General features: G+C 43.6%; 2 protein-coding genes across 2 annotated transcripts in view; both read right to left on the bottom strand.

Annotated features, from left to right (window-relative positions):
* Window positions 1-15,000, bottom strand: part of LOC143022387 (uncharacterized) — a 372,359-nt gene that overhangs the window by 240,118 nt on the left and 117,241 nt on the right. The window lies entirely within an intron of this gene.
* Myo95E (Myosin 95E) overlaps window positions 1-15,000 on the bottom strand; it is a 113,380-nt gene that overhangs the window by 69,239 nt on the left and 29,141 nt on the right. The window contains exons 3-5 of the mRNA XM_076180560.1: window positions 12,215-12,414; window positions 3,990-4,036; window positions 2,628-2,691 (exon numbers count right to left, since the gene is read on the bottom strand). Of these exons, the coding sequence (XP_076036675.1) occupies window positions 2,628-2,691; window positions 3,990-4,036; window positions 12,215-12,414 (311 nt within the window). The remainder of the gene's footprint in view (window positions 1-2,627; window positions 2,692-3,989; window positions 4,037-12,214; window positions 12,415-15,000) is intronic.

Below are 15,000 nucleotides of genomic sequence, written 5' to 3'. Positions count from 1 at the left end.
TAAGATTCTTACGGTGGTATTCTTAAAAATCTTTATATAAATCTTTCCCTTCCAAGAATTTATATAAGATTTATATAAGGAAAGATTTTTTTTTTTTTTTTTTTTTTTTAAGAATACCACTGTTAGTCAGCCGAGGGGGAATTTTTTGTCTATGGATGGCTGAATCCTTTCTCGGTGAGTCTGTGAATAACTTTAAACCAAACGATACTATTCAGAGACAAGATACTTCAATGTTTGTTTGTATCAAAGAATATGATCATTTTCACGAGGAGCATAAACCAAGAGTGGTTGAATACCTACGGCCGAAGCCTTTCCTTTTGCCCTGTTACACACTCTTGGGGACTGCCACAGGGCAGGTAACAAACACTGGCCTCTGATAACTAGAGTGACGTGAGTGCGGGACTCGAACCGGAGACTAGAAGGAGGCAAGACCAAGACGCTACCGATCGTGCGCCACCATCTTCAACAACAACACTTTGCCAGCTGGCCTTTGACCCCCTCCACCACCCCAACCACCACCACCATACATCACACAGATGGATCGATTGGGTCCACCTGACATGGGCAGACTGCATAAAACAAGACGAGGTCCAAGTTAAAACACAAATACAAAGAAAACGAGAACCTACATATATATACATATATATATATCACAACAAAGATATGTCGTAGCACATATGTAAAATAATACTGATGACCCACTTTCGGAGAAGAATAAGCGAAGATATAGAGATCGGTATATTTCGATCACTTACTGTGATCCTCTTACTGTGATCCTCTTACTGTGATCCTCTTCGGCAGATATCCTCATATCTGCCGAAGAGGATCACAGTAAGTGATCGAAATATACAGATCTCTATATCTTCGCTTATTCTTCTCCGAAAGTGGGTCATCAGTATTAATACATATATATGTACATACAGTATAATAAATATATATATATATACATATATCTATATATAAATAAATATATATATATATACATATCATATATATTTATATATAATATATATATATATGTATACATATATGTATGTAAGTGGAGTAGGAAGCTCGCTGGCTGAGTGAGTTAGGGCGTCGTTACTTGCGGCGAAGGTCTAGGTGAGGGTGGTTCGAATCCTGCCACCGGTGAAGTTGAACCAAGGGCATGGTTCATTAAATTCCACGCTACAAAGCCCTCTGTGAGGGGCGCCGTCCAATCCTCCCGATAGGGGGGGAGTGTGTGACGTTAGACCATATCAAGTGGAGTGGGAAACACAGGATTCTTAGTCTGAATTTATTCCTGACTAGTTTCGCAGGTATAACTTTTTTTTTCCTTTAAAAGGCATACCTGCGAAACTAGTCAGTATAAAACTCATACTAAGACTCCTGTGTTTCCTACTCCACTTACGTCAACCTGTGAGAATGTATCAACATATATATATATATATATATATATATATATATATATATATATATATATATAAACATATATATATAAACATATATATTTATATATATAAAACACACACACACACACACACACACACACACACACACACACACACACACACAGATACAATTGCAAATCCTCGTTGCCACGCTCTCGCCAATACACTACCCGATAGTCATTGCAAAGCTTCTGGGGGGCTTAAGCTTCAAGTATGGAAACTAAGTACAAGACGGGATTAGGCGACCGTCGACCACAGGGGGAGACATCTCGCACAAGTCGATGTCCTGCCCGGCCAGACCTCAGGAAGACTGACTAGTGTGTAGTGTGTGGTGTGTAGTGTGTAGTGTGTAGTGTGTAGTGTGTAGTGTGTAGTGTGTAGTGTGTAGTGTGTAGTGTGTAGTGTGTGGTGTGTAGTGTGTAGTGTGTAGTGTGTAGTGTGTAGTGTGTGGTGTGTAGTGTGTAGTGTGTAGTGTGTAGTGTATAGTGTGTGATGTGTAGTGTGTAGTGTGTATAGTGTGGAGTGTGTAGTGTGTGGTATGTAGTGTGTGGTGTGTAACGTGTAGTGTATATACCGGTATCTATATTTATTTTTATATTTATATTTATATTTATATTTATATTTATATTTATATTTATATTTATACTTATATTTATATCTATATTTATATTTATATTCATGTTTATATTTATATCTATACTTATACTTACATTTATATTTTATACTTATATTTATACTTATATTTATATTTATATTTACATTTATATCTATATTCATATCTATATTTATATTTATATTTTTATTCATATTTATATTCATATATGTATTTATATTTATATTTATATTTATATTTATATTTATATCTACATTTATATATGTACTCATGTTTATATTCACATTCATATTTATACTTATATTCATAGATGTTTGATATCTATATTCATGTATGTATTATATTCAAATTCTTATCTACATTCATATTTGTATTGATATTTACATCTATTTCTATATATACATTTGCATTTATACCTATATATATCTATACTTACATTTATATCTATATGTATATTTATAATCATATCCATACTTTCATCTTTTTACACTTTTTTTATTTAAATCCCTGGCAGGTTTAGATAAGCCGAGTATGATAAAGACAAAACAAGGAGGATGACCAGACTGAAATCTACAGACACTTACAGTTTGTGATGCTTCCGCCAATCGGGTCTCCTTTGTGGTCAAACTCGATGTCCATGTACTTCCCCTGCGGGCGAAGAAGATGAAGAATGAGAAGATAATACTGGCAAAGCTGCTACACTACTTGAGATGACAAACATGAAGGGTACATCCAGTAAAAAAAAAAAAAAAAAAAAAAAAAAAGTGATTCATTCACACATAGATTATATACCGCATGAAAGGTATTGTACATGATAATTATGTATATATACATATGAATGCTTATCTACATACACATGTATGCATATGTATATATGTATATATATATATATATGTATATATATATATATATGTATATATATACATATATATATCTGTATATATATATACATATATGTATATGTGTGTGTGTGTGCGTGTGTATGTGTTTGTGTGTGCGTATATGCGTGTTTGCACGTGCATGTACTTGTCAACCCCGACGTTCCCCCGAAGACCCTTGGGAGGAGATTGGCAACGAAGACCAAAGACTCCTCATGTTACACTCGTGGGTCCCCCTCTGACGCAAAGACCTTGACGACAGAGTCTCATTAGCTGTGAGACTCCTCCCTCCGTAATCACCCTAGAAATGACTAAAATCCTAAATCTCAACTAAAAACAAAAAGAGAAGAAAAGGGATATATATATATATAATATATATATATATATATATATATATATATACACATATATATGAAGAAGGCGGAAGAGAAAGACACAGGTTTAGGGCCGAGTTTATTCCTGACCGGCTTTGCTTATAGCTTCATCAATCCTCTGAAGAAGCTATAAGCAAAACCGGTCAGTAATAAACTCGGTCCTAGGCCCGTGTCTTACTCTACCACCTTCTTCAAACCTGTCACAATGTCTCAACATATATATATATATATATATATATATATATATATGTATATAAATATATATATGTATATATATATATATATATATATATATATATATATATATATAGATATATATATAGATATATAATATAAAACTATCTGGACTGAGCCAGTAAGTTAGTGTGTCTAATGAGCCTATATCTGTTAAGGTTCGTACGATCTTGTTTAGGTGACATCTTTGGGTGTTAAAGGGTCAACATGAAACAGAGGAGACATCGCACCTGGGTCACGCAATCGCGTACGAAGAGTGCAAAGACGTACATATATACATATACCAAAGGCTTTTTCCCCCTGACAAGGGAGGTAGCCAAAAAACAAAGTCATAAAAACCATCCCCACGCATTCCATCCCTAATACACTCCACTCCCCTCCACCTTCTGCCCTCCTTCTCATCTTGGTACTTCCTGGTCATTAGCAAAGAGGTGAATTAAAAAAAAATTGGAGTACTTACAAATCTTGAGGAGTTGTCATTCCGTCTGGTTTTAGCGTTTCCGAAGGCTGCAGCGAGGGCAGGCACGAAGAGAGAAAGAGAGAAAGAGAGAAATGGTGAGTAGGTAACCGTGTGGATCAGACTGATTGCAAACATCCATAAAGCACGTGATTAAGATACATGTAGACCTTCAGTGGTCATTTTCATTTTTTGTTCTTAAAAAAAAAGAAAAAAAAATAATAATAATAATAATAAATAATAATAATAATAATAATAATAATAATAATAATAATAATAATAATAATAATAATAATAATAATAATAATAATAATAATAATAATAATAATAATAATAATAATAATAATAATAATAATGATAATAATAATAATAACAATAATAATAATAATAATAATAATAATAAACATCATCATATTTCGTTTGGGTTTAAGTACTTTAAAGTGAATGAATAAATTTTGTGATAAATCTTTGATACATTTGATTGTTTTGATATGGCTAACGCCAAACGATTCTATTCAAAATAATGATAATGATGATGATGATGATGATGATGATGATGATGATGATGATGATGATGATGATAATGATAATGATAATGATAATGATAATGATGATGATGATGATGATGATGATGATTATAATGATGATGACGATGATATGATAATGATGATGTGACGATGATATGATAATGATGATGTGACGATGACAATGACGATAACAATGACGATAACGATAACAATAACGATAACGATAACGATGATAACGATGATGATGACGATGACGACGATGACTACACTGACGGCAAACGTGTCTTCCTGAATTCGAGGTAACAAAATTGCGTTTTGCCAAACGGCTGCTAATGGCCAAATGATTTGGCAACGCAGGGTCGCAAGTCTTTCTCCCTCCCCTGTCTCTGTGCCGTCTCTCTATCTCTCCAACCGTCTCCCTTGCCTGTCACTTGCCTGTCACTTGCCTGTCCCTTGCCTGTCCCTTGCCTGTCCCTTGCCCGTCCCTTGTCTGTCACTTAACCGTCATTTACCCGTCACTTGCCCGTCACTTGCCTGTCACTTGCCCGTCACTTGCCCGTCAGTTGCCTGTCACTTGCCTGTCACTTGCCCGTAACTTGCCCGTCACTTGCCTGTCAATTGCCTGTCACTTGCCTGTCAGTTGCCTGTCACTTGCTTGTCAATTGCCTGTCATATACCTGTCACTTGCCTATCATTTGCCTATCACTTGCCTGTCAATTCTCCGTCACTTGCCCGTCACTTGCCCGTTACTTACCTGTCACTTGCCTGTCACTTGTCTGTCACTTGTCTGTCACTTACCTGTCACTTGCATGTCCCTTTCCTGTCACTAGTCTGTCACTTGCATGTCCCTTGCCCGTCACTTGCCGGTCACTTGTCTGTCACTTGCCTGTCAATTCCCCGTCACTTGCCCGTCACTTGCCCGTCACTTGCCTGTCACTTGCCCGTCACTTGCCTGTCACTTGCCCGTCACTTGCCCGTCACTTGCCTGTCACTTGCCCGTCACTTGCCCGTCACTTGCCCGTCACTTGCCTGTCACTTGCCTGTCACTTGCCCGTCACTTGCCCGTCACTTGCCCGTCACTTGCCTGTCACTGAGACTCCTTTGCATTTTTCGTCGCTCGTCACTCCCCTATTGGGTCTGGACTGAGTCCTTGTCAGTCGTCGCTCCCGAAAGAAATTCGGTTTTTATTTTTGCATTTATGCGACTGCAACCTCTGAGTACTGTGGCACCAGCGCGCGCGCGAACACACACACACACACACACACACACACACACACACACACACACACACACACACACACACACACACACACACACACACACACACACACACACACACACACACACACACACACTCACGCACATGCACGCACATGCACGCACACGCATCGAAATCAAACACCACAGCGACAAATGTGTGTATATATATATATATATATATATATATATATATATATATATATATACATATATATATACATATATATGTATATATATATATCTTTTTTTTTTTCAACTACAAATCACTCTTAATTCCATGCCATCGCAGTCGAGACTGAGATTCGCTCGATGGAGGCATCCGTTGGAAATTGAAACGTGGACGAGACGAGGATTCGAACCCAGCTAACCCGTAACAAAGCTACAGTAACGTAAACCAATACGCTATCAAGAGCGTTTTTTTTCTCTTGACAGCGTATTGGTTTACATCACTGTAACTTTGTTACGGGTTAGCTGGGTTCGAATCCTCGGCTCGTCCACCTTTCAATTTCCAACGGATGCCTCCATCGAGCGATTCTCAGTCTCGACTGCGATGGCATGGAATTGAAAGTGATTTGTGGTTGAAAAAAAAAAATTAATTGATACATACATAATAAAGTGAAAAATAAACCTCACCCTTCAATGAACAGGGCGCCTTAAAGCGTTTATTCTGGTTGTCTTAAGACGATTTCAACCAAGGGGTAGGATGCCACGGAATTGAAAAAGACCTCCCGAGCCATAACACGTTCAATACAGTGAAAAGGTGTAGTGCCACGGAGATGAGAATGTCACGGAGATGAATAAAATAGCCTGGCGCCAGGAAGAGTCAAGGGAAAGGTACCATGGCGCCAGGAAGAGTCGAGGGAAAGGGACCTTGGTGCCAGGAAGAGTCAAGGGAAAAGGACCTGGCGCCAGGAAGAGTCGAGGGAAAGGGACCTTGGCGCCAGGAAGAGTCAAGGAGAAAGGACCGTGGCGCCAGGAAGAGTCGAGGGGAAAGGACCATGGCGCCAGGAAGAGTCTAAGGAAAGGGACCATGGCGCCGGGAAGAGTCAAGAGAAAAGGACATTGGCGCCAGGAAGAGTCAAGGGAAAGGGACCTGGCGCCAGGAAGAGTCAAGGAAAAGGCACCATGGCGCCAGGAAGAGTCAAGGGAAAGGGACCATGGCGACAGGAAGGGTTCAGGGAAAAGGACATTGGCGCCAGGAAGAGTCTAGGGAAAAGGACATTGGCGCCAGGAAGAGTTCAGGGAAAGGGACCTTGGCGCCAGGAAGAGTCAAGGGGAAAGATACCATGGCGCCAGGAAGAGTCAAGGAAAAGGCACCATGGCGCCAGGAAGAGTCCAGGGAAAGGGACATTGGCGCCAGGAAGAGTCAAGGGAAAGGTACCATGGCGCCAGGAAGAATCAAGGGAAAGGGACCTGGCGCCAGGAAGAGTCAAGGAAAAAGGACATTGGCGCCAGGAAGAGTCTAGGGAAAAGGACCATGGCGCCAGGAAGAGTCCAGGGAAAAGGACCTTGGCGCCAGGAAGAGTCTAGGGAAAAGGACCTTGGCGCCAGGAAGAGTCGAGGAAAAGGGACCTTGGCGCCAGGAAGATTCGAGGGAAAGGGACCTTGGCGCCAGGAAGAGTCCAGTGGAAAGGTACTATGGAGCCAGGAAGAGTCAAGGGAAAAGGACATTGGCGCCAGAAAGAGTCAAGGAGAAAGGACCATGGCGCCAGGAAGAGTCCAGGGAAAGGGACCACATGGTACGAAAGGGGCGAAGATCCGTCTCTGGCTCATCAATGGTCTTTAAACAACCCCCGGATACCTCGGATCGATTCCTTGGCCCGGACGCTCGGCGTGGATCTGGGAACGCTCGGTCTGTCACCTCCGGAATGCTGCTTCCCGGAATCTCACGAAATCCCGGAGAATCTCACGTAATCTCACGTGATCTCTTGTTATCCCATGCATTCGCTGGGCTTCCCATAATATGCACACACACACACACACACACACACACACACAGGTCACTAAAGGGGATAGGTTGTATTGACAGAAGAGATCTTCTGATTAAAGATGGGAGGGCTTTAAGGGGTCATGGAAGTGAATTGAGAAAGACCACAAGTCGAAAGTATGTAAAGAAATACAGTTTTCCATATAGATGTATCGAAATGTGGAATAGCTTATAAGGTAATATAGCCCAAGCTCAAACAATACATGAGTTCAAATCTAAGTATGATAATTGGAAATCAAGGAAATATAGATTAAGTTGGAACCGTACATGAATTTGAGTCTAGGTATGTCAGAAAGTTAGAGAATAGGAGACGGGACCCAACGAGTGTTAATCCTTTCCTGTATACTACAATTAGGTAAATACAATTCTGCAAAAACACACATACATACACACACACACACACACACACACACACACACACACACACACACACACACACACACACACACACACACACACACACACACAGGCACGAACTGACACATACACACACGCACACGTACACGTACACACACAATCAGTATCGCTGTGGTGGGAGCCGGTACTCCAATTCTTGTGGGCAAGGACCTGTGTATGTGTCTGTGTGTATTTGTATATATATAGATATATATATATATATATATATATATATAATATATGTATATATGCGTTTGTGTGTGTGTGTGTGTGTGTGTGTGTGTGTGTGTGTGTGTGTGTGTGTGTGTGTGTGTGTGTGTGTGTGTGTGTGTGTGTGTATGTGTGTGTGTTTATTTCTGGTAGCTCTCGGGCAATTTTATTCATTCCCCACTGTGATGCTGGTGTCTTAACAGCGTGACCAGATTTTTCAAGCTAGAATATGCTAGACGGCAACTAAACTTATGCTAGATTAGCAAAAAAATAATGCTAGATATTGAGTTCCTCTAGATACGTTCGATTTCTGTAATATAAATATTTTTTCTGTTGTTGATATAATACACTTTTATGGAAAATTATGTTAAATCAAGGTTAGTTATGGTAAATTTGGTCCCCCAGGTGGTAAGAGAAAGGCGGAGTTCCACAGGGCTCAGTAATGAGTTTCATGTGTCAGCCTTAAGAACGAAGGAGACTGCAAGAGACCATAAGACCTACACTAGCAACATACTTGCAACATAGAGAACTCCTTTGTGCAACGAAGGATCAAAGAGTACCCTCACCTATTTGCAACACAAAATCCCCCAGTAATCCCAACAAATCCCGCATTTTCTCCCTCCTCTCCTCCCCTCAATTATCCTCCTTTCCCCTCTTCTCCCCTCCCCTTCCCCTCCCCTTCTCCCCTCGCCCCTCCTCTCCCCTCCCCTCCCCTCCCCTTCTCCCCTCGCCCCTCCCCCCTCCCCCCTCCACTACCCTTCTCCTCTCGCCCCTCCTCACTCCTCCCCTCCACTCCCCTCTTCTGCTTTTCATGTCTCCTCCCCTCCCCTCTCCCCAACACATAAATAATTCTCTTTGCGCTTGCTTCTCTCTCTCTCTCTCTCTCTCTCTCTCTCTCTCTCTCTCTCTCTCTCTCTCTCTCTCTCTCTCTCTCTCTCTCTCTCTCTCTCTCTCTCTCTCCAAACTCCGTCTGTCTCACCTGTTCTCTTCTCTTCTCTTCCCCCTCTCCCCTAATCTCTCTCTCTATTTCTGTTCTTCAACACTTCCTCCTCCTCCTCCTCTTCCTCCTCCTCCTCTTCCTCCCCCTCCTCCTCCCCCTCCTCTTCTCCTTTTTTTATTTGCCTTCCAGGATGAGGTTTCGATTTCTCATCCAAATAAATAAAGTCAGACGGCTCTAGTCAAAATGAAAATAAAAAAATCGTGTATTCAAGTCTTGCACAAGATGGGTAGTATGTTCGTGATGGTATTGGGAGAGTAGGGGAGGGGAGAGGGAGTGGGGGAGGGAGTGGAAGAGAGGAGGGGGAAAGGAAGAAGGGAATTCCCCCTCCTTTCCCCTCCTTTCCCCTCCTTTCCCCCTCCTTTCCCCTCCTTTCCCCTCCTTTCCCCTCCTTTCCCCTCCTTTCCCCTCCTTTCCCCTCCTTTCCCCTCCTTTCCCCTCCTTTCCCCTCCTTTCCCCTCCTTTCCCCTCCTTTCCCCTCCTCTCTCCATTTGTCGTCACCTTCCTCCTGTCCTACTACCCTCCCTCCCTCCACTATCTCCCTCCACTCCCCTTTCCTCACTCCCTCTCTCCTTCCCTCAACCTCCCTTCCCTTCACTCCAATTCCCTATTCTTCTCCAATTGCCTTCCCTCCTCCTATCCACCTTACCTCCCTTCTCCCCTTCCCTCCTTCCCTCCACTTCCCTCCACTTCCCTCCACATCCATCAGTTTTCTTTCCTTTTATCATCTTTCTCCACTCGCCTTCTATCCTTCTATCCACCTTCCCCACTTACCTCCTTCCCTTCATCTCCCTCCTTCCCTCCATCTCCCCTTCCCTCCATCTCCCTCTTTCCCTCCATCTCCCTCCTTCCCTCCATCTCCCTCCTTCCCTCCATCTCCCTCCTTCCCTCCATCTCCCTCCTTCCCTCCATCTCCCTCCTTCCCTCCATCTCCCTCCTTCCCTCCATCTCCCTCCTTCCCTCCATCTCCCTCCTTCCCTCCAGGTCGTCTGGGCTTAGTCGCCTCCTGTGAGTTGCCTAAAGCTTACGACCAGTTTCCGACCACCTTCGACCGGAAACCAGGCGATCGGTCGGCGACACAAAACCCATGCAAGGAATTGAAATGGAAAAAAGTTGATGTGGTTGATAAGATGAAAAATATATGTACTGGGGACTATTCAGTGCGTGTTGTAGTATATATCTATCTATCGATCGATCTATTTATCTATCTTATTATCGACTACCAGCGACTTCCGAAGACTACCTGCAACTGGTCGGCGACCACCTGGTGTGACTGGACTTAAACCCTCTAAGGACTGAATTATTTTTTTAGATTTTTATTAAATTCATGTTTATTATTTTAAATGTTATAAACGTTTCCTGCGTAAGTTCTTGCAGAATGAACCATACACTAGTTTGTGGCATACTTGTTTTTTGCCATCCTGTACTTCTTTTAGTGATAATGGTATATATACAAAAACTTTTTTTGTGTGACTATATGGTTACGCTAGTCTTTCAAGGGTTAAGATGATCCTCGCCCCGCCTTCCAGAGGATTAACCTCGACCATCTGATGAACAAGAATCTAGGGCAATAGCCCCCCCCTCCCTGTGGGGCGTACACCCCGCAGGGGGGCAATTTATTTGTTAGGGGGGCAATTTGATGCCATGTCATGGATGCCATGTTGTTTTGAAGTTTCTTTATGCCTATGATTTAACAAACTTTAACTTTGAATTTTAAGTAGGAAATAAAAGTTTAAAGATTAAATCAAAGTATTGTTGTTTTAAACTTTGATTTTTTAGAAGGGCAATTTCCATGGATGCCATGTTGTTTGTTTATGCCTATGATTTAACAAACTTTAACTTTAAGTTTTAAGTAGGAAATAAAAGTTTAAGAATTAAATCAAAGTATTGGTGTTTTAAGGTTTGATTTTTTAGGGGGGCAATTTCCATGGATGCCATGTTGTTTGTTTATGCCTATAATTGAACAAAGTTTAACTTTAAAATTTAAGTAGGAAATAAAAGTTTCAGAATTAAATCAAAGTATTGGTGTTTTAAGGTTTGATTTTTTAGGGGGGCAATTTCCATGTATGCCATATTGTTTTGAATTTTTTTATGCCTATGATTGAACAAACTTTAACTTTAAATTTTAAGTAGGAAATAAAAGTTAAAAAATTAAATCAAAGTATTGGTGTTGTAAGCTTCTTCAACTGAAACGGAGTTTATTCTTTAGATAAGAATGATATATCACCACATGGGGGAGGGGGGGCATAAGGATTCTAGAGGTGACAAGGTAGGGCATGGTCAAAAACAGGTTGAGAAATAATGATTTAGAGGATGGAATCCAAATATCACTCAAGGAAGTAATTAAATGAATTATATTTAGTACCATGCGTTAACAAGATAAAAGTTATCCTCATCGTCATCGTTATCATCGTTATCGTCATCATCTTCATTGTCGTCAGCGTCAGCGTCGTTGTCATAACCATCGCTGTCGTCGTCGTCGTCGTCAACATCGTCATCATCATCATCATCATCATCATCATCATCATCATCATCATCATCATCATCATCATCATCATCATCATCATCATCATCATCATCATCATCATCATCATCATCATCATCATCATCATCATCATCATCATCATCATCATCATCATCATCACCATCACCATCACCACCACCACCATCATCATCATCATCATCATCATCATCATCATCATCACCACCACCATCCACCTCCCCCTTATTCTAAAAAAAAAAAAAAAAAAAAAAAAAAAAAAAAAAAAAAAAAAAAAAAAAAAAAAAAAAAAAAAAAAAAAAAAAAAAAAAAAAAAAAAAAAAAAAAGCGAACCTCACACTCGACACTCACCCTCGAGGATGGGGTTGGACTGGAGAATCATCTCCTTGACGTTGTTCATGGGAGGAGACTGAGAGGACACGGCCGCCACGTACTGGAGGACGAGCTTGGCAGCTTCAGTCTTCCCCGCTCCAGATTCTCCGGTCACGACGACAACCTGGTCCCCGTTTCGCTCCCACACGCCTCTGTGGGCGGCGTCCGCCAGGGCGTAGCTGTCGTGTGAAGGGGCGTGAAGGGCGGGAGGGAAGGAGGGGGAGGGTGGAAGCAAGGGAAGAAAGGGTGGAGGAAGAGGGAAGAGGTGGGGGGAGGAGGAAAGGGAGGAAGGGGAGAGGGGGAAGGAAGAGGGAATGGGGAAGGTAGCAGGAGAGAAGAGGAGAAGAGGGAGGAAGAGAGGAATGAAGAGAGAAGAGGAGAAGAGGTAGGAAGAAGAGATGATGGAAGGTGGAAGAAGAGAGGGAGGAAGAAGAGAGGGAAAAAGGTGGAAGGAGAAGAAAGGAAGAAGAAAGGAATGAAGAGAGAAGAGGGGAAGAGGAAGGAGGGAGGAGGAAGGAGGGAGGAGAAGGAAGAAGGAAGGAAGAGAAAGGAAGGAGGAATAAGGAGGGAGAAATAAGGAGGAAGAGAAGGAGGGAAGGAAAGAAGAGAAAAGATAAACAAATTAGTTGTGGTAAAACATAAGTTATTTTATCACTTACCAAGCTAACTTCGATTAAATTCACATAAATTAAGACTAGGTGCCGCCAGACGATTTTATTCAAGTTAGGAGTGAATTCTGACTGTCGTCTGGTGATTTTATTCACACACAAATACACATACACATGCACACACACATATGCACATACGTATACACACACACACACACACAAACACACACACACACACACACACACACACACACACACACACACAGAGAGAGAGAGAGAGAGAGAGAGAGAGAGAGAGAGAGAGAGAGAGAAAGAGAGAGAGACAGATGCAACATGTATTATTAGCTTCAAGTTACAAAAATAGGTTCAGGAAGGACACTACAAAGCTCTCCCTCCCTGTGTCCCTCCCTCCCTCCCTCCCTCCCTCCCTCCCTCCCTCCCTCCCTCGGTCCCTCCCTCCCTCGGTCCCTCCCTCTCCCACTTCGACATGAAATCCCACGGGAGTTGGCAGCCCGAAGAGGTCCAAATATCGATGCCACAGGAACTACCACGCTGGCGCCGGACCGGGCCGGGTCGGGCCGTTGGCGCCATAGATTAAACACCTGGATGGGCGGACTCCGAGGGCGTTATAATGGGCCATCTGTTTCTGGCGCCAATGGGGAAGTGTCCGGGCACACATGTGTATGGGAAAAACAAAAAGATAGAAATGTACATGTACGTATAAACACACAGGTACACAGACACAGATATACACACATAGACACGCACAAATACACACACACACATACGAACACATAAATACACACACACACACATACGAACACACACACACACACACACACACACAAACACACACACACACACACACACACACTCGATGGCGCAATGGTAACTTTTGTGGCCGCTACGGCGGTCCGGGCTCAAATCCTGCCCAGGGGTGAAATAATTTCAGTATCGCTGCGCTGTGGGTTATTACTCCAACTCTCGTGGGCGGGGAATTGGGTGTGTGTGTGCGTAAGGTCACAGCATTACCCATAGATCGGTCATATATGAGCTCTAAGCTCTCTTTCGGGAGGGAAATAGCTGTCGATCACGAGTCTAACACGTGATCCAAGACCATGATGAGTCATACTGCGTCTGCCGCCAGACGATTCTATTCACTTCCATGCAACCCACAAACCGAACGCGACCTCTTGTGGCCCGAGGTCACCGGAGAGGGCCTGGAGGGGGGGAGAGGGGAGAGGGGGAGGGGGAGAGGGTCAGGAGGGGGAGAGGAGGGAGGTGGGAGAGGGACAGGAGGGGGAGAGGGGGAGGGGGAGAGGGACAGGGAGGGGGAGAGGGAGGGGAGAGGGGGGTGAGGGAGAGGGTCAGGAGGGGGAGAGGGGGAGAGGGGGAGAGGGTCAGGAGGTGGGAGAGGGGATGTGGAGAGGGGGAGGGGGATGGGTGGTGAAGAGGGGGAGAGGGGTGGGGGAAAGAGGGAGGGGAGAGGGGGAGGGGGAGAGGGAGAGGGTCAGGAGGGGGAGAGGGGGAGAGGGTCAGGAGAGGGGGAGAGGGTCAGGAGGGGGGAGGGGGAGAGGGGGAGAGGGGGGAGGTGTAATTCCCACCATCTCATTGCTCTTCAACTTAGCCGGCAACTAACTCTGATCCTAGAATCGTCATCAATCACAAACAAAATAGTTCCGGGATACCATGCATCAACCAGATTAACACGTGTCCCCCCCTCTCCCCCTCTCTCCCCCTCTCTCCCCCTCTCCCCCTCTCCTCCGTTTCCCCCGTTCCCCCTCTCTCCCCCTCTCTCCCCCTCTCCCCCTTTACCCCCTCTCCCCCTCTCCCCCTCTCACCCCTCTATCCCTCTCCGCATCTCCTCCTTCTCCCCTATCCCCCTCTCCCTTCTCCCCCTCATCTTCCCCCTCTTCCCATTCTCCCCCTCTCCCCCGTTTCCCCCTCTCCCCGTTTCCCCCCTCTCCCCTTTCTCCCCTCTCCCCCTCCCTCCCCACTCTCCCCCTCTCCCCCGGAGGAGGAGGAGGAGGAGGAGATGGAGGTGGTGGAAAAGGTATTAATAGGATTGATTAACGCGAGTTGAGGTGGTACAAAGTCCTTAAGAATTCTATCCTGGCCATCATTGGACTATTATATTCCGACTAAAGGGTTGGCACA

Source organism: Oratosquilla oratoria, chromosome 44 (assembly GCF_046742065.1).
Source record: "Oratosquilla oratoria isolate Oo_2021 chromosome 44, ASM4674206v1, whole genome shotgun sequence".
In the NCBI taxonomy this organism is placed as follows: domain Eukaryota; kingdom Metazoa; phylum Arthropoda; class Malacostraca; order Stomatopoda; family Squillidae; genus Oratosquilla; species Oratosquilla oratoria.
This window is presented reverse-complemented; position numbering and strand designations above follow the sequence as displayed.